The sequence below is a fragment of the Macrotis lagotis genome, chromosome 4 (assembly GCF_037893015.1).
Source record: "Macrotis lagotis isolate mMagLag1 chromosome 4, bilby.v1.9.chrom.fasta, whole genome shotgun sequence".
Lineage (NCBI taxonomy): Eukaryota > Metazoa > Chordata > Mammalia > Peramelemorphia > Peramelidae > Macrotis > Macrotis lagotis.
The window spans coordinates 109,624,042-109,650,323 of record NC_133661.1 but is presented as its reverse complement, the minus strand read 5'-3'; the positions used below and the strand labels follow the sequence as shown (position 1 = coordinate 109,650,323).

The 26,282-nt window shown below is 35.6% G+C and overlaps 1 protein-coding gene across 1 annotated transcript in view; it reads left to right on the top strand.

Moving 5' to 3' along the window:
* SORCS3 (sortilin related VPS10 domain containing receptor 3) overlaps positions 1-26,282 on the top strand; it is a 251,184-nt gene that overhangs the window by 39,683 nt on the left and 185,219 nt on the right. The window contains exon 2 of the mRNA XM_074231907.1: positions 6,224-6,288. Within this exon, the coding sequence (XP_074088008.1) occupies positions 6,224-6,288 (65 nt within the window). The remainder of the gene's footprint in view (positions 1-6,223; positions 6,289-26,282) is intronic.

Genomic DNA, 26,282 nt, shown 5'->3' with positions numbered 1-26,282 from the left:
TTGCCAGAATATGGAGAAAAGATCAAGCCTGTATTGCTATCATCCACTCATTAGTAAAAGGGGCACAGAGGGCAAGCAATGGCAAACTGGATTTGCCTTATTGACCCATTTCCTGTAGGTACTAGGAAGCTATTCTTTTCTAGGATATACAAGGGTCTCCACCCTACAGGCTGCAGTCCTGATTATTCAATCATCAATCAATAAACATTTATTAAATGCCTTTATGTGCCAGATACTGTGCTAAGCCCTAAAGAAGCAAAATATAGTACTTGTTCTCACGATGCTCAAAATCTCATGTATGTATGAACTTCTAATATATTGAAAAGCCAAAAGAGATTTTTCTTTACCTCTGGCACAAGCAGGCTACTGGGTTTCCACCTTACCCCCCTAACATTAGATAAAATGACACATTGGAAACATAGAAATCAATATAAATTCCATGAAATAAAGTTCCTGAATTGTGTACCCAGTCGGTCAATTAGTTAAGTGTTTATTCCTGTGAATAGTCTACCAGTGCCATGGCAGGAAACTGAATCACTTCCATTTGAATTGTCTTTTAGAGTCTGAAGATCACTTGACAAGATCAGGTACTGGTCACTAAAGTACTAAACTTCCAAGTAATCAAACTCTACTGCAGAGAGTACAACTCTGAGGGGACTGACCATGTTGTTATATATTAGCCTTAGTTGCTAGGGATTGTGTTTTCCTTTCTGGATGACTTATAATGTTTCATGTCAACATGGAAGTTTCATAAACTTGGTCTTGTGAGAATGTAGAAAATGACAGTAATTTCAGGTATACTGGATGTTAGACTAACGTCTTATGCTTTCAACCAGAGCCTACACTACTGAAACACTGGGGATCTTGTCACAAGTAACTGATTTCCTGGGTTAATTCCAGTCAGACTTCCTCCAAGAAAGCCTTCTCCAACTACTTCACCCCAGCGTTGCCCCCCAATCCCTACAGACTCACTATACCTCAGTTTCTCTAACACTTAACAACCATCCATTTCTATTACCCTATCTTAAATATTCATGATATCATTATATGGTTTTTCTAGCTGGTTACTTTTTAAAATTTGATCATCTCAACTAGATTTTAAGATACTTGATTTTGATGGTTTGAGAAAGTAGACAACTTGTGTCCTCCAACTCAATGCCCCTGAACTACTCTTCAATCAGTTTGATGTTGGAGAAATTACATAGTCTAGGGTTCAAGAATGTATGAATGAATTCACAGAAGGACCAACTCTTGACCAAGAAGTATTAGGGACAAAACATTTATTCATTTGTTAATTGTGGTTAAACAAGTAAAGAAATTCAGTAGTAATATGGGCTAGGTTTCTTAGATAAATCTTAGGTAAAGCTGGGGTGGGGGAGACAGAGAGAGAGAGAGAGAGAGAGAGAGAGAGAGAGAGAGAGAGAGAGAGAGAGAGAGAGAGAAAGTAAAGGTAGTGGAAAAGCTAATGCAATTGGGTTAATCCCCCAAGGGAATAAGCAGCAGCTAGAAAAATTTAGTAAAGTAATTAGGGACAGTTAGAACAGTTGTCTGATCAGTAATAGCAGCCATTATGGGATGATACAACTGGGCTGATAACAGCAGTAACCAATAGGAATAAGGCCAGGGTTGGGTGGTGCTAGGGAGATGTTAAGGAGTGGGTAAGTCATACATAGATGCTCATATACTGAGGGGTCAATTTGGTATCTTCAAGTAGTTTCTGTAAGGTAGACAGACAATGAGTATGAACAGGTTTCAAGTAGTTCCCATAGCCCTGAACAATGGGATTGGAGTAGATGTAGTAGATCAAAGTCTCAATCCTTTCAGGTTAGGGCAGTGATTTACCCAGTTCTTGACAGGAGGCAAAGTACTTAAGTGAAGTTCCCTGACCTTATCATTTCTACCTTAGGGAGTAGGAACCCAAATTCATTGGGAAACTGGAATGAATGTTTTGTTTTTTGAAGCTACTTCCTGCTGAGAAGTGGCATAGAATTGTCCTTGCTTAGCAGGTCCCATTTGAGATGAGATTGAGGTGCATTCAAAATTTGGCTGAGGCAAAGTTCAAGGGATGCTTCTACCCAGGATTGGGTAGAAATTGATATCGAGTTGTGGTTACTGGTTCGAGAATCTTACAAGAAGATTAAGAAGAAAGGTCCAAAAATAAGTGTACAATGATTAAAGGGGTTAGCATGTAACAAAGCCAGGAACACCATCTTCCTGGGGAAGAATAGCAATTCAGGGAAATATAGAGGATAAAATAATACTCCATGATCTCAGCAAAGTTTGGAGCCAGTTGGTAATTGAATCGGTTATCTAACATATCTCATGACTTGTTCTAATTGTAGGGATTTACCATAAAGAGAAAAGGTGGGACATGATTATAACAATCTCATATTAGTCATCAGTATTACATAGCCTTTATCATTGCACTCCAGTACCAAATCTAGCCTCCTAGTTTCTCTAAATTAGTACAATGTTTCCAGCCAACTAATTTTTTTGTTGTTGTTTAGTCATTTTTAGTCATGATCCCCATTTAGTATTTTCTTGAAAAAGATACTAATGTGGTTTGCCAATTACTACTCCAGCTCATTTTTATCAACTCCAGGGTTAAGTTCAAGAAAGACAATAGAATTTGATTGTATATGTGCTTAATTTCTCTCAAGGTGGAGGCATGCATCCATGTTGGATCTATGACCAGAACTGAGTTCCCTCTGGAGTTATACAACATGAAATATAAATGTAAAAATTGCAAAACTGGCTAAGAATGGCATGTTTGTGACCCATTTGGCTACCACAACTGCTCCTTAGGTTTAATAGTGGCTGTGTTATGGTCCAATTGAGATAATGCTATTTCCCTAGCAAGGGAGTAAACTCACAGAAGTTATGAGATTCTCAGGATACATGGAACAAAGAATCTGGATAGGGTTCTTTTGTGGTGGGTAGATCAAGAATATGAATAGTCTTTTTGAAGCAACTAAATACTCCCTTTGGCCATTTGGGTTTGTTACCAAAGCACTGTCAGGGTAGGCTCCTACTCTTCCTTACAGAGAGTGGGGAAGGGAGTTCACTTTTTATTTGGCTAAGATTCACATTTTGCCAATGTGGAAACTGAGGCAAACAGGATTAAGTGGCTTTCCTGGAGTTCCACAACACCTAAGAAGTCCTGCAACTGAGACTACAGGAAAATGAGGCTTTCTGACTCCAAGGCTGGGTGCTCTAACCATTGGAACTCCTAGGCAACCAGATTGTCTCTGATGTCAGGGAAGGAGTGATATTGAGGATTGAAGTTCCTTTGGCAGTCAACTCCCTCAGTTGTATTCTGGGATTGTGAATCTAATCCCAGTTCTGCCACTAAATTATTGTGAGGCTTTGGACAGCTGCCTTCACTTCTCTGAGCCCTAGGTTCCTTGACTGTATGATGACAATAATGATATGTACATAGCAAATATGCAATTTAGGAATAGATGAGAATTGGCAGGCTGTTTCAGGAGGGAATTTTTCTTCAAGTAAAGACTGAATTGTACCTCCAAGGTTCCTTTCTACTCTTATGATTTTATTCTTTTATTATTTTAATACCTATCCTACTTTTTTTTTGTCTCTGTTATAAGGAACAAATGAGATAATAGATATAAAAATGTGTTGTAAAGTAGAAAATACAATACAGGTGATAAAATGATTGTCATTATTACATATTTTTAGAAAGGGTTTTTCCCCCTAATACATATGGATTTAATAGATAACACAAACTTATCTGAAACAGTTAATGTTGTATCCAAATTTTTTTTTTTTTACAGAAATTTCTGCCTTGTTAAACAGAGAGTACTGAATATAACTAATTCTTGATGACTCAGGGTCATCCATCTAAATGTTAATGAGTGTTTATCCTGTGCTGAATAAAATGATGCCCTCAGGGCTGATTTTACTTCAAAGGGTTGTTCACCCAGGAAGTAAATAACAATTACAACCACAACAAAAATAGCCAGGATTTGATGAATTGAAAAATACTTTATAAATATTATTTCATTTATCTTCAGAGAAAACTTGGAAGGTGTTATTCTTATACCCATTTTAAACTGAGAGAGAAAAAAGGTTAAACTGACTTGCCTAGGGTCACACAGTTAGTCTGAGGCAAGTTTTGAACTCAGATCTTTCTGATTCCAATTCCAGGGCGCTAGACAATGTACCATTTAAAAGGCCCCAGTTTGCTGTGATTTTTCAATTCTTGTGTGTGTGTGTGTGTGTGTGTTTTAAAAATCATTTTTTTTCTTCTCTTTCCACTTGATGTCAGTCTGCCTGCTGAGCTCTATCTTTTCCTTACTATCAGTATGCTTGCTTTTAACAATTCCCCTTGAAATTTGCTTCTTCAAATATAACTTGTGCTAGGAAAACAGATAATTGAGCATGTTAGAATTATATCAGAAACAAGAGTAAATAGAATTGAAAGGAGGGACTTAGGGCTCTCCTGTGAATAAAATGCAATGGTTTTAGCCCACTGAACTTTGCAAACATCTATGATATACTGTCAGTGTTTGATGTTTTCTTTACAATTCTGAAAATATATTCCAGATAATGATAGTTGCCAGATAAATGACTCCTAGCTAAATGTGGTACATTAACATTATGGTGATGATGATGATGATTTTGGGGGTATATGAGTGATATTTATATAGTATTGTACAGGTTACAGTTTACTATAAACCTATATGGGTTACAAGTTACTTAACAATTATTTTCTCATTCAATCACTGCAACATCCCTAGAGAGAGATTTTAATATATTTTAATATTCAAAATCTCATGATCTCTGACATTTGAGGTCCTCTGATATTTGACATGCCCTTGGGAAGAGGGAAAAGGCTCAGAAAGAAAACAGTTGCTATTGACCTTGCTGCATAGATTCAGCCTCATCCAATTCCTTTGGTGGTCTCTGGAAATTAGACTTTGGGCAAGTTAGTATCTTATCCATGACCACAGAATGCTTTCAGGAAACACATACATTAGGATACAGCTGGAGAATTATCCAACTGTGTAACCTTAAAACTCTGTTATAATTAGTTTCTGCATTTTCCTCATCCGACTTTATGAATTTCTGAAAGAACAGAATCAAAAGAGTTAGTCCCAAATACTGTGTATGAACTGTTATTTCTCTCCACATACATTTGACTGATGCCGATGCCAGCATGGGAAGAGTCTGATGGGACCCTTCCCTTCTCTCTACCCCCAGTCCTATACAAGTAATCTTTTAATTTTCTATAGCTTGACTACAATGTCTTCTTTGTAGTACTGTCCGGGGTCTTCTTCCCCGGACTCCCGAGTGAGCTCCTCAGTGGGCACTGCTTCAGGCGTCCCTGGTATTTCCCTCCCCCGGGGATCAGCGAGGAGGGACTCAGGCAGACACTTCTTCAGGAGGCATATGTTTTATTAGGTGCAGAGGGATCCCCCGAATAGCTCAGGGCGCTGGTTAATATAGGGAGTTATTTCCGGGCTGCCACCCCAATCCGCCCCGAGGGCAGAACCTACCACCCGATTGGAGCAATGGACACAGGCCAACCAGGCGAAGCCACTGCTCCCCTTAAGGAGCCGTGTCTTCTCTGGGTTGGTCTGACCTCACTCCCGGGGAGGTCCTATCCACCCAGGCGGTCAGGGCCGACCCCCGACAGTAGTACTAACCCTTAGCTCACATTTTATAGATAAGAAAACAGTGAGCTATCCCAAATATTTAGCACACTGGATAGATCTTGTAATTTAACCTAGGTCTTTTGACTTTAAAACTGATGTGACTTTTACTATATCTCAGTAGTAACACAAAGAAGGCTTCTTTTGATTTTAAACCTAGTGCACTTTTTTTTTAGTTTTTTTGCAAGGCAAATGAGGTTAAGTGGCTTGCCCAAGGCCACACAGCTAGGTAATTATTAAGTGTCTGAGACCATATTTGAACCTAGGTACTCCTGACTCCAGGGCCAGTGCTTTATCCACTATACCACCTAGCTGCCCCTCTAGTACACTTTTTACTTTATCACAGTAGCAACACAAAAAAGGTTTCAAGAGTTTTCTATCATATCTTGCTCTTCTACTACAGAACAGCCAGTTCTGTAGTACTTCAGAAGTTGATGTCTTTGTATTTCTGCTATCTAGTGTATTCGACCAAATCTTCCTGAAAAGAATGTATGCTTTTGACTTAGTCTGTTTCTTGGCATATTCTCACTAATGCTCTCTTTCTTCTCCAGGTCAGTCACAGGTTTGGATAAGGAGCCTGACCTTGTACACATGGAGGCGAGGACAACTGATGGATGTGAGTGCTGCAGAAGCAAGGTTGATACACAGCAGTGCTGAGTTAGGGCCAGGGGGAACCAGCCATTCCTCTCTCATTTACATTTTAATGGACTGGGAAGATGTAGGATGTAGAGCTCTATTACTGACTTCTCTCCTTATCTCTGACCTCTTGGGCAAGGGGAAGGAGGGAGGAGGGGGAGAGATTTCTTTAGACCTCTGAAAAATCCCATGGAAATAGACCCACATGGACAATCTCTTAAATAAAAGGCCATTTCCTTGGCCTTTAGAATAAGAATTTTTTGTGTTGATATTCACAGTTTCTTCCATCATAATTTCATGCTGCTTTTAGTATAATTTTAAAAGGAATGTATACCAACACATGGTGTTTATTTTGAAGTGAAGTTTGCATTTATATTAAAGTGCGCCTTGCTTTAAGAAAATGTGTTGTATAAAAAATTCAGATTTGCTGTACAAAGAAATAATTGAGTAATTATTTGAATTATCATATAGTGAACACTTTAAAAAGCTTCTTGACTGACAGGACTCATTGCCATGACTCCTTTAAATTGTATTTTCCTTGAGGATAGGCAACTAAAATTTATTAACTACTATGAGCCAGACACCAAGGATAAAAAGAGAGAAAATTAGTACAGAATACACATGAGATATTTCTCCTTCTTTGTGTTATCTTTTACTTGCCTGAGTACCTGATAGATTCCACATGAGGGAAAGAGAACCATTGAAGATGATACTGAGTTTTTGGCATATTGTGCTGCCTGAAATAGAAATAGGAGAAGGGAGGAATTAAGGGACTAGATGAATTTATTTTAGATATAGTAATTTGAAATATTAGCAAGACATAGAGGTCCATCAGACAAATAGATATGATATTTATCTAGAGTAGAGAATTCAATAACCAGAGTTGAAGAGAAATTTATTGTTTAGTCATTTCTCAGTCATGTACAACCCTTTGTAATCCCATGTGGGCTTTTCTTGGCAAAGATACTAGACTGGTTACTCATTTCCTTCTCTAATTCATTTTATAGATGAGGAAACTGAGGCAAATAAGGTTAAATAACTTGTCCATGGTCACATTGCTAGTAAGTTTCAGATTTGAACTAAGAAAAATAAGTCTTCTTGACTTTAAGGTTGGTACTCTATCTACTGTACCACCTCCTAGTTGCCCTGAAGAGGGATAGTTAAGCTATATAGCTACGTAAATGAATTTATATAGAGATGTTTCTATATTAACCTCTCTCTCTCTCTCTCTCTCTCTCTCTCTCTCTCTCTCTCTCTCTCTCTCAGTATATGTGGGAGAGGGAGAGGGAGAGGGATCTGAAAGTCACAAAATATGACAAATGAAAGTCAAAGAACACAGAAGAAATAAAGTTTTGTGACCAAAGATTTGGGGGATACAAGGGCTTAGAGTACTGTCTAATAATTCAGTCTAAGATAATGAGAAGAAGCAGTAGGATAGGCACATGGAAACAAAACGAGCATAGTGACATGGCAACCACTAGGAGAGAAAGTATATGCAATTTTCTGCGATAATGTAGTCAAAGTTATCAAAACCTTCAGAGAGATCAAGAAAGAGGAGGTTTGAAAAAAAGGTCATCAGGTTGATTTAGCAGTTTCAAGCTCGCTAGTAATCTTTGATTTCAGTAAGATGGTAATATTCCAGAAATCAGTTTTCAGGTACTGAGTCATAAGGAATTAGCAGCAGCGATAAACCATTTTTTAGGTAACAAAAGATCAGAAGAATGATTTTTTGAGAATGTGACAAAGTTGGGTTATTTTCTTAAAGGACAGAAGAGTCCTTAACACAGCTATAGTCAATGAAGGAAGGAAGGAAGGAAGGAAGAAGGAAGGGAGAAAAGAGACAGAATTTATTAAGTACCTATGTACCTGGAACTATTTTAAGTGATTTACAAATATTCTCTCATTTGATCTTCACAAAAACCTATGAAGAAAGAGTGGTTATTATTTCTCTTTTACAGTTGAGGTTTCCAAGTTAAGTAAACTGAGGCAGACAGAACTTCGATGACTTGAAGAAGACCACACAGCTATTTACAGTTAGAAACTGTAGAATTTGACTCAAACTTTCCTGATCTCAGATCTGTCTCTCTATCCATTACAATACCTAGTTACCTCAGGGTAAGAAGGAATTAGTAGATGAGGAGAGATGGAAAACAGAGTAGAAAGAGGGAAAGATCTATGAGTAAAGCTCCCAAAGAAGAATCAAGTGTAGAATTAGAAGAGTTCACGTTGGCAAGGAGAAAGATTCTCAGACATTTAATAGTTGTGTGACTTGATCTATGCTCAGTTTCATTATCTGTAAAATGGCACCTACCTATCAAGGGTATTGTGAGGATCAAGTAAGAATGTATTTGTGAAACACTTGGAAACCTTAAAGTATACATATATACATATATATGTACACATATATGTATATGTACATATATATGTATATATATATACATATATATATTATAAATGCTAGTTTTTCATTATAATTATCATTATTCCCTGGACAAGTGACAAAGGATGATAAGAGGATATGAAAACATGTCAGGCTATTTTGCAACATGGCATATGGGAGATTAGAGATCTCATATTAGATGATTTCAACTTTCATAGGAAAGTAGGAGATGACATCTTTTGTGATAGAAGATGGTGACTTGAGAGGGGAGGAGAAAGATTTAAAACAGTTTTGTGAGAGATATGATAGAGAATCAATCAAGGATTATTTTGTTCTTTGATTATAATTTTTTTTAAGAATTGATATCTAGCTTTGGTGGCCCCAGTAAGATTAGATAATGTGAACTTGTAATAGACCTAGTCAACAGGGGTGCATGTGAAGCCCCAGATCTGGGACTCAGACTTCCAACTCAATACTTACAGGCCTAGGTACTCTGAGTGCAGCTTGACTATCTTAACTCAGCATTCAAGGAGCTAGGTATCTAATGCTATTGCTCAAAACTCCCATAAATGTGCTTTCTATTAATAATCAGTTAGTAGCCTCATTTATAATGGCATAGGAAGAATAATTGACACAAACATTTTCTCCTAAACCTTAGGAGCTAATTGACACAAACATTTTCCCCTAAACCCTAGGAGCACACACTCTCACAAATGTACATAAATCCATAGGAAAAGGATGTTTAAGCTTGGGTACAATGGCAGTGAGACACATATATACAATACACACTTGGGGAAGGGCTAATTCACAATGCCTGGAAGCTTTATGACCTAAAAATCCTTTCTCTTGTGTCCATAACCAGCATTCTAGTTGCCTTCTAAGCTAGTGACTATTTACCTTATCTGGCTATTTACTACATCTGTCTTTCTTTCCATATCTGTCTTCTGCTCCATGCTGGATGTGTTATCTCCTATTTGTTCCAGGCTCTGTGATCCCATCTAGATACAGTGTCTGCTACTGGTCCAATCTCTCTCATGACATGATCAGTGGAAGGAAGAAATGACTAAGGAAGAAAGAAAGAAAAAATTCTTTCCTTTCCTCCTAAGAATAATCTCTTATCTAAATTTTAGCTCCAATCCTAGAACTGAAATGCTCTATACTGAAATCCTCTATTTCTTACCTGACAAATTACTTTATTCATGGACCCAGTCCTTGTTAATTTTACATGTAAGTCAAAAGGTATGACTTGATCTTAGCCAATTATAAGAGAGTTCCTATGTGGTATCATTTTTATTCATCCAATTACTAATGCCCTATAATCTTCACAAATTAATTAAAGACCTATTCATACCTTTTAATGGGATTGTAGGGAAGTTCTCTAATGCTTGGATTAAACTATTGATTATTTCGATTGTGATGTCTGGACCTTTTGTGTTTGTTAGGTTGGAACTATCACCCCTTTACAAGACTTCTTCCAACAGCAAGGAATTGGAGTAAAAAAGCAAATACTTAGAAAGAAAGGGGAAGATCATGATTCTGGATTGTATACTGGCAAAATGTAAATTTCTGAAAGACAAGAAAGTAAGATTTTAAGGGTAAAAGTCAAGATTATAAAGTGAAAAAAATTAAACCATAGCAAAGATGATGGACTGGGAGAACTGGAAAAAATGGGGTAGCTAGGCCATAATAAAGATGAACACAGAGGGAGGGAGAAAAAGAAAGAGAGACAGACAGATACACACACACAGATAGAGACACACACATATACACACAGACAGAGAGACAATGAGAGATAGCAACAGACATAGAGAGACAGACTGAGAGACAGAGACAGACAAAGACAGACACACAGAGTCGGAGAGGTAGGGAAGGAGGAGGAAGAGAAGAGACAGACAGAGACAGAAACAGAGAGAGAGAACATAATGTAACAGGTAAACATGGGAATATCAGTTCAAGATCTTGGGGACAGAATTGTCTAAGATGAGAGCAGTGCAATTTAAATTGTCATTATTTCCATTGGTATTTGAGGTAGATTGTTGGAGGTGTTGAGGATGCTAATGAAATGATGCTCAGATTTTTATCATTGTGAATACTAAAATCACTAAAGATGAAAGATGAAGGCCAGGGTGAGAATGGATGAGACTTTGCTAGATAATGAATCCCTTGAGAAAGGAGGGAAAATGACCCAGAGACAGACAAATGACAGGAATGAAGATGTGAACAATGTTATATAGAATGATGGTATGACTCTGACAGGAACAGAAGTTGCTAAGTGACAACTGCAGAAGGAGAGTTTAGAAGATGGCTATGAGAAATAATAAGTAGACCACCTCCACTAAGATAAACTTATTTTGAAGGAGACCTCAAATTCCAAATGGCTTTTGTCATGGGGCAACAGGTTATCTACTTTTCAAAAGGACAAGAAACACAGAGATTCTTGGTTTGGTCCTCTTCAAGAACAAAAGATAAATAATGAACATTCCTGGTTATCCCCTGAAGAGAGAAAGAATTTTTGATATAGCCCATAACTACGTAAAATAAATAAAAAATATATTCTACTTAGCATTGTTAATTGGTTCCAAGAAAACACATTATTAGAGAAAAGTATGTTCTAAAGAACATAGTACCTCTACGTTGTGTATCCATGTAATTTGCAAGGTATGTTCCAGAATGACAAATATCCATACTATAAATACTTAAAATTATATATTTTAGAAATCTGAGAGTATTGAATCTTTGTAAATGAATTTCCTTCCCTCTTTTTCTCTCCCCTCTCCTATACATCTCCCTTATCCTAAAAACTTTAGAGTAAGGGTGAGGAGTAGCAGGGAGCTAAGGGGATAGTGAGGTTAAATTAATACTGAAGCTCTGGTATAGCTTTTGTACTTTGAGTGGGGTTCTTATGATTTGCTAGCATGTCTCTAAAGTACCATAGTAAGCCTTTTCTTATTGACTTGAATTTTGAATGTTCCCAATAGAACTCCTGTCTACAAGTCAGAGACTAGAGATGATTTTTGTCTTCAGAGATCAAATCCTGTTACAACAGTTCTGCTTCATTATGGTAGGGATATATATTAGTATATTAATTAAATTACATTCATCAGCTATTAAATTGACAAGGTAGAGGGAATGAGAAAATTATATATATATAGACTATATATATATATTTATACACACACACACACACACACACATATATATATATATATGTATATATTCACACTAGATACTACAGACAATCAATACTATCTCTGATGTAGTGAGAAGACATAGAAATTCATGAGACAAAATTCCAGAAAAGAACCAGTAGTAAAATTTATGACTTTGGAAATTCATATACAAAGTCACAGAGTTTGGGGAAAAGGTAAGGTAAGGTTGGGTTAAAATAGGAAGGCATATCTGAGCTCAAAGATATTCCCCAAGTCCTGATGGTAAAAGTCCCATGGGAATATGGTTCTTGAATCACATTTTGTACCTTATACCAACATTAGGACACGTAAAATGTAGGTAGAGTAGCATTATAATTACTATAAATTTATGTAAGAAGATCTAGCACCTAAAGGAGATATAAATTAATGGAGAGCATGTGGGTGAAGTTTGATCAAAGCAGACTTAGAAGTGCTATAACCCTTAAAGTATACAGCAGAGAAAGAAGAAAGATTAAGAATTTAGAAAATGTCACAAGCTTGGCATAGAGACGTGGTATAATAGGGGAGATCAGTTATCTGGCTGTTTGTTAGAACTTTCTAATCAAAGCTATGCTCAAAGGTACCTAGACCCCCTCAAGAAATTTGCAAACAAATATTAATTAATTATTTTTGAAGAAACAGCATGATGGAGATGTGAGAATTTTTGTCAAAGGGATTTTATTTAGGGATGCTTGTAACTCAGGAAAGTATTTTTAATGTGAAATAAAGTACATTTCTAGTGATTTCCACCTTCAAAGTAAACAAATAAAAGATATAGACCTGCTGGCAAAAATTACCCAGATCCTTTGTTATTTTGAAATAGACATTTTACCAACTATATGTATCCATGATCTTTTCTGTTCTACTATTTAGACACCATACTACAGATGATCCTGGTTTGGAGATGTACATGCAAGTTGAAACAGCTTCTTGTCCTGGCCTTGGTAACTTCTCTTTTGACCCACTTCCTGACTTCTTTATTATAGTTAAAGAACTATCCATCTCCCAAGCACTCAGGCTCAGAAACTATATATAATCCTTCATTACCAAGTCCTTCTATTATCAAATCAAATCTATTGATTCTACTTTGCAATATCTCTTCTACATGCTCCCCTCTCTCCTCTAATACTGCCATCACCCTGCTACAAATCACACTAGGACTATTGTACTAGCCTTCTAATTTGTATACTTGCCTCAGGTCTTTCCCCACCCTAGTTTGTCATCTACTTAGTGGTAAAATTCATCTTCCTAAAGTCTAGGTCTGACTATATCACTCATCTAGTCAATAAACACCAGTGGCTCCTGGTGACCTCCAGGATCAGATATATAGAATCATCTGCTTGGTATTAAAAGCCTTTCATAACCAGCCCCCCTTCTACCTTCCCAGTCTTCTTTTAGCTCATTTCTCCCTTATACACTTCTACCCACTAATGCTGGTTCTCTCTTCTGTTCCTTACAGAAGACACCCTATCTCCTGACTGAATGTATTTTTACTGTCAATCCCTAATCCCTGAATTTTTCACCAGTCTATCTTCACCTCCTGGCTTCCCTGACTTCCTTTAAAGCCCAGATCAAAATCTGACCTTCTCTATGAAATCTTTTCCAATCCCCCTTAATGCTATGTCCTTTCCCTTAATCCTATCTCCAATTTCTCTCTTATGGCTTATTTATATATAGTTGTCTGTGTGCAATTTAGCCCCTTATATTGTGGGTTCCTTCAGAGCAGGAACTAGTCCTCTTTTACCCTTCTTCGTATCTCCATCTCTTAGCCTGGCACATGATAGGGACTTGATTAATGTTTTTTGTCTTGATTTATTATAGGATACATGATTTAATGGTGATAATGTGTTCATAGACTTTAATTGTAGAATCTCAGCAAGATAAGATTTAGAGACTAACTATCCTACACTATGTAAGAATGTTTTGACAGGATGTATCTCTCCTTTGCTCCTCTACACTTTGCATATTGCCCAGCTGAACAGGTTGCTTTATTATTGTTAGAAAGTTCATCTTTATAATGAGTTGAAATCTGCCAATTATTGGCTTCCAATAATTCTTATTCTTCTCTCTGGTCATTTAGGATGTCTCTTCTTTGCCTATATGAAAGCCTCAAAATATGAAAATGATGACTATCCTCCCTGCCCCCCAATTTCTTCTTCATATCCCTAGTTCCTTAAACTATTTTTGTGTTGCATAAATTCATTCAACAATAAACATTTATTAAATGATAGTATATTTGTTGAATGAAATAATATGGTATGGTTTTGAGACTGCCAAAATCCATTCCCCCCCCCTTGTCAATTTATTTTCCTAAAATAACTTCAAAAATGTAGCACTCAGAATTGGAATTATATCTGGAATAAGACCAGATATAATCTGTTCTGGCATAGACTTCAGTTACTTTCTTGCCTTCTACTATTTGGACATATTTTGGATAGATTAAGGACCTGTGATTTCATTGCTATAAGCAATTATGGAATAAGGAAAATCTCTGTCTGCAACTTAATACAGTACCAGATAACATTTTTTTCAACATTTATATTACTATGTTGGCCCAAATAGTGTTTAAAGTCTTTATAGCCTTAAGGATCTTATTTTAAGACAAATAGCTTCCATTTCCTCTGATCACTCTTAACTATCTCATCCTGTATTTTAAAATTATTTGTTTCATTAAATATTTTCTAACTATATATATATATATATATATATATATATATATATATATATAGGCTTTTGCAAGACAAATGAGGTTAAGTGACTTGTGCAAGACCACACAGCTAGATAATTATTAAGTGTCTGAGGCCAGATTTGAACTCAGGTACTCCTGACTCCAGAGCGAGTGCTCTATCCATTGTGCCACCTAGCTACCCCAATATGCAAAATTTTTAAATAAACATTTATTTAAATTTTGATTTCCAAATCTCTCCTTCCCACACCTCCTTCTCTCTCCTCCTTGAGAAAAGCAAGCACTTTGCTTAAATATGTCAAACATATTTCCATAGTATCCATATTGCTAAAGAACCTACAAACAGGGGCGGCTAGGTAGCAGTGGATAAAGCACCGGCCTTGGAGTCAGGAGTACCTGGGTTCAAATCCGGTCTCAGGTACTTAATAATTACCTAGCTGTGTGGCCTTGGGCAAGCCACTTAACCACATTTGCCTTGCAAAAACCTAAAAAAAATAGTATACTTTAATCTACTTTCATTGTTCATTAGTTCCATCTCTGGAAGTAGAAAGTAGCTTTCATCATTGATCCTTTGGAATTGATTTGGATCATTGTCGTGATCAGAATAACTAAATCTTTCATAGTTGATCATCCTTATAATTTTGCTGTAATTGTGTATAATAGTCTCTGGTTTTGCTGACTTTACTTTCTATCAGTTTATATAAATCTTTCCAGGTTTTCCTGTTTTTTGACTAATACCATTCTGGACAATTCTTATCATTGTCTTTGGTACTTGCCCTTATGTTGACACTCCCTAAAGAGTCCAATTTATGCCAGCTTCAAATTCAGTATTGTTGATGAGTCATTTTATTTGTGTCTGATTCTCTGGGACCCTATTTGGGGTTTTCTTAGCAGATACTTTAATAGATGAGAAACTGAGACAAACAGGGTAAAGTGACTTGGCCAATGTCATGATCTAATAAGTGTTTGAGGCCAGATTTGAACTTAAGTCCTCCTGAATTCAGGGCCAAAACTGTTTGCACTATGCCACCTAACTGTCCCAGCAAAATATAAATAAAACATAAAACATAAATTCTTCAATTAATTTTTAATTGCTTTAAGTACTGTGGAGCCTAATAGAACCCTGCTCAAATTCATAGAGAATATTTTCTGAGCTCCAAGATGTCCTAGGGTCTCTTGGATCACATGATAACACTAAACCTGAATGGAATGCATTACAATTTTAAAGTAGTGGATGGCAAATTCATTGGGATCCCAGAGTTTGTGATGATCTAAATATCTAACAACTAGTCAAACAGGATTATTCATATTCTGATAGGTTGCTTGGTCTGATAATTCTGAGAAACAGCTTTGAGCCAACACAGTAAGGTTCTTCCTTTTTGTTACCTCCAGAAGGAGAAGGGGGATTTATTGAACTGTCAACATTCTCTATTTTTGTATGTTAAATAACAGAGATGTTATGGTTCCCATGTAGTTGCCCACAGCTCATCATTAACATACTGAATTCCTCAGATTCCAGCCATGTGGATTTCTGTCCATATTTCTAGATCACACCATGAAAGGAATAACATATGAATTGAAAAGCACATAAGTCATCATGTTAGTGATAAGAGCATGTGTCTTCTTCAATATTTGCAAATGTGGCAAAAGAATGAGTTCCAATAATTTTCAGTTTTGGTTCTCCTGACTCCAGCAGCTTTGCTGCCATTTGCAGAAAGTTTTCAATGAGTGATACAATGCTTTGAGAATGGCAACATCTCTATAGCAATTAAAACATATCCAGATTGGTGGGGTAGAACACAGGCCCTGTAGTCAGGAGGACCTGAGTTCAAATCTGGACTCAGACACTTAATAATTACCTAGCTGTGTGACCTTAGGAAAGTCCCCATTGCCTTGCCAAAAAAACCCAGAACAAAACAAAAAGAAAACATATCCAGACCAGTGTCAGACAAGATATCTGCTCAGTCAGCCAAGTAAGAAAGAATTTTGATCTAGTTTCTCTGGGAAAGATAAAATATAAACTGTCAGTTTCTCCTCAGTTTTAATGAGACCATATTTTGTTTGGATCTTTCAGGGCATCTGTTTTCCTATCAGATGTTTGTAATGGGTGCAAAGGAGATTCGTGTAGTCATGTTGGCCCTAGCATGTGCTCACCTCCTGAGGCCTCAGTGATGATCAGTGACCCACAGGCTGGAGGACTTCATGATGATGAACTAGTGCTGGAGGGAGCTCATAGGAGGCCTAGGGGAAGCCAAGGTCTTAATAAAGGAGTGGGTAATTGGGGAAGGGGTGCTATACCAGTGCTTGGTGCTATGTGCAGTGCTATACCAGGGCTTGGCTCCAAGTGAAAACTCAGGCTGTTTGCTGTTAACACCAGCTCCCACTCCTAAACCTGTATTTGTGCCATTGATTTTTTGAACCAGAATTCAGACTTTTACTTTCTGCCCTATTTAAATTTCATTACCCAGTCCTCATAAGCTAAAAAATATATTCCAACAACCCAGAATATCAAACTTACAGATAATGCATATATTAACAAGATCCTGGGGAAATGGAATGGGTTTCATAATAATAGAGACATCATAACCTTTTCATACATCAAAATCTCATTAACTAGATATTGGTTTATTCAGAATTCCATGCTTTATATCCTATACTTCTGGATGATGTAAAACTGTGTTTTCCCCAAATGATACCTATTGTGCTTTCATAATGGTAGCTGGTGATGTGAACCTGTTTGTTTTTGGTTTTATTGTTCAAGAACCTAGGATTTACTGTATTAAAACAGGCTTCCATTATATTGCAATAAGTTCCCCGCTCTCAGTCAGCTGTGTTCCTATGCCTGGCTCAGCCTCAGTCCATAGAGCAAGGGAAGTCTTTGCTTTGGTTTTTAAGATAAAAATAAATTTTTTTTTAAAATCCTGAACAAATTGGCTCATTGCTAAAGAATGAACCTGAACAATGGAGAATTTACCATGCTTTTTTCTGCTGCTTCCTATAATTCAGGTCTGACACCTTAAGTCAAGGTGGGTATAGAGGAGGAAAGATCCAATGTGTATGGGTATGGGCATATTTTCTCCACCATTAATAATGATTATGATAGTAATCAAAAGAAGAATATTAATAACAATAGCTTTTGTATAGTACCTACTACATATGTTAAACATTTTACAAAGAACATGTCATTTTTCCGTTCAGTGGTTTAACATCCCAGCCTTGGACATCATGCTTTTATTGGAATAGCTTTATTAGGAGCCTCTTCCTCCATTTCTTACTTTTCTCCATTTTTAACATAGGGCTTGGCTAATCTGGTGGACAGATATACTAGAAAGATTCAACAAAGGAGACAATGGAGGAGAGGGAAAGATATCTCCCCCTGAACCTCAGAGGGTCTTTAGAGTCAAGAGGAAACCAATTTCTTAGGGATGAAAACTGAGATAGGATAGAACCAGAGACGCAATCATCTCTTTCTTATTGAGTGAGACCTTAGCTGTCCTTGATCACAAGGTTGAATTGGTATAGCATACCTTTATCTTGATTCTTTTGAAGCTATTATTTATTTTGGGGGATAGAGAGGATTGAGTGAGCATTGAGAGCTTTTGTAAAAGCAAATGATACTCAATTAGCTGCTATATGATTTTGCTGAGTCTCAGTTTCCCAATCTGTAAAAAGCAAAGCTGAGCTAGATATTTTTGATATTTCATAGAAAAGACTTTTCTTTCCTTCATACTTCTTTTCGGATCTGAGGACAAAAGCCATTTTGCTTTCATAGTTGCTGACTAACCCTCCAAATGTGGTTGCTGAGTTCTCTCCTGATTCTACACGTTTTATGTCCCTTATTAAACATCAGAGTATATTCTGCTTCCAGTTCCTTAGGCTGGAAAATTTATATTCACACCCAAGGGAGCTAGCTGAAGCTTGAGTCTAGATTTCTTTCCTTACATAACTTCCCTGAGATTAATACAGGTAAGAGACATGTCTATTGGGGAAGAATGGTAGTGGGGTAAAGAAAGTAATGTGGATTCTCTCAAATAGTCCTTCCAATGATACGAATATATAAACAAGGCAAAGGAGCTATTCTATCCCTCTTTTAATTATAAATGATTTGGAAATTCACATAAGCATTCATTTATTCCTGAAGTACTTATTTAGCATAATTTATTTAGTATGAATGGAGTACTATGGTAAGATGGTAGACACTGGTCTGATTTTTTACTAAGTAGCCATTCTCAAAGAGTTTATGATCTAATAGAATCAATAAAAGATGCCTATATAAATATGTTATATAATGTGTATACTCAAAGTACAGACTGTTTATGAAGTCACTGAGGGAGAGATGTTTTTAGCTGGTGAGATCATAGACAAAGAACCACAACTAGGATTAGGTGATTTAGGTTTTATCTTATAGCACTGATATTCCAACAGGATGAATTTCTTCCCCATGGTGACTGATACCCCTCTGAATTGCCTTTTCTCCTTCTATGAACCACCAAACCCAGGTTTCACTCACTTTGCTTCTCCTCTCCTAGAGTCACTTCTTCCCATACAACTCAGTCTAGGGTAGGAACTAGATTCTTTAGGAGATACAATGCCTCTTTCCAAACATGGTTGCCTCTTGGGTTTTAATATCCTCTACAATTTTGTCACAACTCACCCTAATTAGATTTCTAATTATGGGGGGCGGCTAGTTGGCACAGTGGATAGAGCACTGGCCCTGGAGTCAGGAGTACCTGAGTTCAAATCTGGCCTCAGACACTTAATTACCTAGCTGTGTGACCTTGGGCAACCCCCCAATTGCCTTGCAAAAAAACCCAAAAAAATAAAAAAAAAAGATTTCTAATTGTGGCTCTGCATAGGGGAATCAGACAGGCTTCTTCCCCTCAAGGAGTTTACAATCTAGTTAGGGAGGCAGAACTAGTAAATCCCAAATAAATAATTTATAAGATATAAATAACTAGAACAAAATAGGGATTTTGAAGCTGAATCAATAAAAAAAAAAATCTTGGGTTCTGCTCATTTCTGCTTATTTTAAAATTTGTTCTTCCTACGTGAGGAGAATCTATTGAAAACTGATTTTTTTCATTCCCATTTTCCTGATGAAATCAGCTGACTGTTCTACCCCTATTCTAATCTATCTTTTCAAGATATCATTTAATTAAGCTAAGTCATTGACTGGTCTATTCTTTTGACAGGGTTCATGGGATAAAATATAGAAGATATAAAAGGGTATAATATGAAATCAGGTTGGAAGGGTAGGTTAGATCCTGACTATGACATCTTAAATGTCCATTGAAGTACTTTATCTCTCAGTTCTATTATCTAGATAACCTATTTAGACTATGGATAATAAAGTTCAACCTCTATCATTCTATCCACAAAGTTTATAAGAAAAAATCAAGTACCATATGGGATCATGAGGTGGGGAAACCTAATATTCAACTTTGTATTCTTTAAGGATTTCACTATATTGAACTATATTTTTTTTGAAGAGCAAGAAATATGTTTCTTGTATCTTTTGATTACATATACTTTGTAGGCAGCATTAGAACTCTCCAAAAGTAAAACTTATGGTGCTGGAGTTTCAGTGGGTGAATTGTTAGAAGTTCTCAAGCAAAGACCTCTGGAGGACTATCTGTTGAGTATATCATATGAAGAGTTCTTATCCTGGTAGGGCTTAGATTAAATGGTTTCTGAAGTGAGTAGGTAAAACTATCTTGGAGAAAAAACATTTTTTGAATAAATGGACAAAAGGTGCGATTGAATTATGGAGAAAGTAAAATTTCTTTCTTTTTAATCCTTATACCTACTATGTGCAAGTCATACCATTTTACCTTGGTTTCAAGCCTTGCCAGACTTACCCATTGATATATATTCTGGTATTCTTGCTAAAGAATAGGTACAAGGAGCTCATTTCCTTCATGATTTTTTTTTCACAGTACAAGACTTCTAAACTGTTAGCCCAAAGGAAGGCAAAAATTTCTTTCACGTAAGAGATATTTCTGCTAGTCACTTTAATTCGGTGTTCTTTTTAGATTGGGCCTTTCATTTCATACTGGACAGTGGGGAGTATCTCATGAGCCAAGTAGTATTGGAATGGAACAATATTCCTTCTGAATTTGCTGGGGTTAGGTAAATCTTGTCTTTGTTTGGGAACTCCAAATGTACTTAATTGTATTCTTAAAATGCTGAAATCGAGACCAAAAAATAAATAGATAGGGGAAACAATATATCTTTCTTCCAGTGATAAGCAGGTGTCCTTCTTTGAGAAGGTTTGATTACTAGTGTAAAGCCCTTGTGGTGACATACTTCCCAGTAGGAAAAAAAAAACAAACTAGTTGTCATGTCAACATTAGCTTTATTTGTATGCATTCACTATAGTTATCCTCCCCCCCCCAAAAAAACAAATTATTTAGGCTATGTGGATCTGAGACAGTTCCTAGGGGATAGGTAGTACTTGTCCCAGACTTGGAATTTCCATTTCTCTGCCCTGAGAGCATGAGGTGATGATGTATATTCAGATATATCTGTGACTCTCAGCACTCAGTTGTTGCCTTGGTCTTTTGGGAATCAGGTTTATTATTTTGTCTCCTTGGTGTTATTCTAAGCATCCATGATATGAAACTATTCAAAATCATACCTATGTTCAATCCCTTACTATATTCTAATTTTTATATGTTGCTCTGTGTATATATTTTATCACCCCTACTAGACAGTAAACTCACTGAGTGGAAGGGACTGTATATTTTTAATATTCGAAAACTTTTCTGTAGCAATCATAGCCTATAGCATAATGCCTTTCATTCAACAAACACTTTACAAATATTATATAATGAGTGTTATACAATCATTTGGATTATAGATTTGGGTTGAACTAATCAACCGTAATCTACTCCATGGTTGCTTGAATGACTGATGAATCTACCTGGAAACGTTTGCAGTGATTCTGGGTTTTATTTTGACAAGGTGGATCTGAGAATATTCCCAGATAATATTCCAAATGTTAGACTACTCTTGATGGCCAATTTCCCTAAAACTTTATCTACTATGTTCACTAGGGTATGTTCACCTCCCTTGCCCTTTTCCGCTTCATTTTATTGTTGTCTTTATTCCTTTAAAATGTAAGCTTCTTGAAGACAATTTATATTGGTATCCCTTGCATTTGGATAGTGCCTGATAAATGGTAAATGATTAATAGATGCTTGTTGATATGACTTGCTATCCTATGAAAAGTTTACATTTTCATATACCTATCTTTTTTCTTTTTTCTTGCTGTCTTCTGGGATATCTTCATTTTAATTCAAGAGACATTTTTCAAATGCCTACTGCATGCTATAAAAGAGTTACAAAGATACAAAGTATAGACAAAATACATGCTTGTCCTTATGGGATTTACAGTAAAATAAATGACCCCTCCACACACACACATAGTGAAACAACCTCATACTATATGTATATTATAGAACTCCAGAATAAAGTACTATGTGAAGTGGGAAGGCAGTTATTTACACTTAAGATCAGAGATGGTTTCATGAAGGAGATAATTGAGTTGGGCTATATATAAGTGACTGGAATTCTACAGATGAAAAGTAGGATAGTCTAGGTAACAGAGATTTGAGCAAGCAAAGTAATGTTTGGAATGATTGTCTGGTTTGACCGCGGTACAGATTGCATGGAGGGACATATATTCAGAATTCATCAGTTTTTTCTCTGGAGATAGCATTTTTTATCATGGGTCCTTTGGAATTGCTTTAGATCATTGTCTAGATCAGAGTAGCTAAGACATTCAGTTGATCATCCTTATAATATTGCTCTTCCTGTTTACAATATTCATCTGGTTCTATTCACTTCACTTTGCATGAGTTCATATAAATCTTACCAAGTTTTTCTGAAATCATTCTGCTTATCATTTCTCATGGTAAAACAGTTTGCATTCCAATCATGTAACCAAAATAATTTCCAATTCTTTACAACCCCCCAAAAAGAGCTGCTACAAACATTTTTGCATAATTAAGTCCTTTTCTCTTTTCTTTGTTCTCTTTATGATAACAGTCTAGTAGTGGTCTTGCTGTTAGGTTCAGGGTATACACAATTTTGCTCATAGTTCCAAATAGTTCTCCAGAATGGTTGGATTAGGTCACAACTCCATTAACAATGCATTCGTGTCAAATTTTTCCACAATCCCTCCAGCATTTATCATTTTCCTTTTTTTGACAATCAGATAGTTGTAAAATGATTTATCAGCTGTTTAATTTGCATTTCCCTAATCAGTAGTGATTTTAGAGGATTTTTTCATGTGACTATTGATACCTTTGATAAAAATGTTATATCATTTAATCACTTATCAATTGGAGAATGATAATTATTTTTTATAAATAAGACCCAGATCCTTAGATATTTGAGAACTGAAACCTGTATCAGAGAAACTTGTTACAGAAACTTTTTTCTAGTTTCCAGCTTTTCTATCTAATTTTGGCCATATTACTTTTGTTTGTGCAAAAGTTTTTGAATTTCATGCAATAAACATCATTCATTTTACTTCCTACAGTCTCTTGGTCATAAATTCTTTCCTTATCCATAGATCCTACAGATACATTTTCCTATATTCTTCTAATTTACTTATGATATCATTTTTTAATGTCAAAATCATTCATCTATGTGGACCTTACCTTGGGATACAGTGTAAAATGTTGGCTTATGCTGGGTTTCTGCCAAATTATTTTCAAATATTCCCAGTATTTATTTTATCAGATATCAAGTTCATTTTCCTAAAACTTGGATCTTTCAGTTTATCAAACACTAGATTCTGTTAATGATTTTCTCCTATGTATTCTTCTACAACAGCTAGTTGGTGCTGTAGTGCATAGAGTTGGGTCTAGAGTCAGGAAGACTCATCTTTATGAGTTCCAATCTGTTTTCAGATACTTACTAGCTGTGTGACCCTGGGCAAGTTCTTAAACCCTCTTTGCCTCAGTTTCCTTATATGTAAAAACAAACTGGAGAAGGAAATGGCAAACTACTCTAGTATCTTTACCAAGAAAGTCCCCAGTAGTATCAAAGAGTTAAGACATGAACAAAAACAATTGTACACCTAATCTCACTCATCCACCAGGTATTTCTTCCCCAGTACCAGATTGTTTTGATGATTACTTCTTTGGAAAACTGGAACTGCTATGCTACCTTCGTTAACACTTTCCCCCCCATTAATTCACCTTATCCTCTTGACATTTTATTTTTCCAGATAAATTTTGGGTCTATTTTTATAGTTCTAGGAAATGATTCTTTGGTAGTTTAGAATGGCACTGAATAAGTAAATTAGCAGGTAGAATTGTCATTTTTATTATCTTGGCTCAGCCTACTCACAAGTAATTAATACTGCTCCAATTCTTTACATCTATCTTTATTTGTGTGAAAACTATTTTGTGTTTGTGTTCATATAATCTCTTGGCTTGTCTTGGCAGGTAGACTACAAATATATTGTCTGTCATTATTTTTAAATGGAATTTATCTCTTCCTGCTGAATCTAGAAATGCTGATCTTTTATATAGTTTTATTTTATATCCTGTAACTTACTGATGCTAATTGTTACAGGTAGATTTTGCATAGGATTCTCTAAGGATACCACCTTATTATCTAGTTTTCTTTACTCACTGATTATTTTCCCCAAATTTTTTTCTTGTCTTACTGCTATAAATAGCATTTCTAGGATAAGACATATTTGCTTCATTCCTGAGTGAAGCCTTCTCTTAATAATGTTTCAAATTTATCCTCATTATACATCATATTTGCTCCTGCTTTTAAGAAGATAATATTTATCATTTTTAGAGGCAGTTGGTGGTTCAGTGGCTAGAGCAGTGGAACTGGAGCCAGGGAGACCTGAGTTCAAATTCATCCTTAGACATTTCCTAGTGGAATTACCATGGGCATCATTTCACCTCTGATTATCTGAGAAGAGAATGCCTTAGAGAAAAAAATGTTAAACCACTTTAGTATCTTTGCCAAGAAAACCCCTTGAAAGTTTGGTTCATGGAGTCATATATAGTCAGACATAACTGGGCAGCTGAATAACAACATCCATCATTTTAAGAAATGTACTATTGATTCCCGTGCTTTCTGGAATGCTGATAGAAATGTATTGTATTTTGTGAAAAGGTTAATCCTGTGTCTATTGATAAAATCATATGATTTTTATTGTTGCTATGTTAATACCAATTAAGCTGATATTTTTCTGTTAACCAATTCTGCTTTTCTAGTATAAATTCTACCTGGTCATAATGTGTGACTTTTGTGATATATTTTTAATTCTTCTTTTTTAGTATTTTCATTAAAATTTTTGTATCAATATTCATTAATAGTTTTCTTTCTTTCCCTTTTTTGATCTTCTTTGTTTAGTTATCAAAACCATATTTGTGTTATGAAAGGAATTTTATAGAACTCTTGATTTATCAATTTTTAAAGGATTTATATAATATAAGGATTTATTGTTCCATAAATGTTTGTTAGAATTCATTTGTAATTCCATCTGATTCATTTCCTATGATGCTCAATGTAGATTTATTCAATTTCTTTTTCTGAGATAAGGTTATTTCAGTATTCTAATTCCTCTTCTATTAATTTGGATAGTTTTATATTTATATAATATTTATTCATTTCACTTAGATTGTTAGTTTGTCTGGCTTAAATTAGGCAAAATAACTCCTATTATTTGATTTAATTTCATCTTTATTGATGGTGCATTCACCCTTTTTTTAATTGTTGATGCTAGTAAATTTAAACCAAATTAATTGATTGTTTATCCATTTTATTGGTTTTTTTTTAAATTAAACTGGCTCCTAGTTTCATTCCTTACTTTTTTTAACTTTCAATTTTATTAACCTCTCATTAGATTTGCAGAATTTCCATTTTGGTGTTTAATTGAGGATTGTTTATTTGTTCTCTCTCTGACTTTTGGGTTACATGTCCAGGTCATTTATCTTTCTCTCTCCACATATGTGTGTGTATGTGTGTGTATTTAGACATAAAATTTCACTTAGTTCTGCTTTGACTTCATCTCACAAATTTTTGAATGTGGTTTCATTGTTGTCATTCTCTTTAATGAAATTGTTGATTGTTTCTATGATTTGTTCTTTGACCTTTGTTCTTTGACAAATATAATCAATCTTTAGGATTAGATTATTCAGTTTTCAATTAGCCTTTAATCTATGCTTCCATGATCCTTTATGAAATGGAATTTTTTTATTGAATTATAGACTGCAAAGGGTGCTTTTGCAATTTCTAATTTTCTGCATTTTGTTGTGATATTTTTATGTCCTAATACATAGCTTCTTTCAAGATGCCATGTATAGCTGAGGAAAAAGTATATTCTTTTCTATTCCCATTCAGTTTTCTCCAGAGATTTGTCATTTGTAATTTTTCTACAATTCTATTCATCTCCTTGACTTCTTTATAGTTTATTTTATGGTTAGATTTATCTATCTCCTCTGAGGGGAAAGTTGATCACTGGTAGTTTTACTGTCTATTTCCACTTGTAATTTATTTAATTTTTCCTTTAAGAATTTGGATATTATGTCAATTGGTGCATATATGTTTAGTGTTGCTTTTTCCTTAATTGTCCATGGTTTCTCTTAGCAAATTGTAGTTATCTTGCTTATTCCTTTTAATTAGATCTTTTATTTTGATTTTCCTTTTTTCTGAGAAGTTTGCTACTTATACTTTTTTCCCCT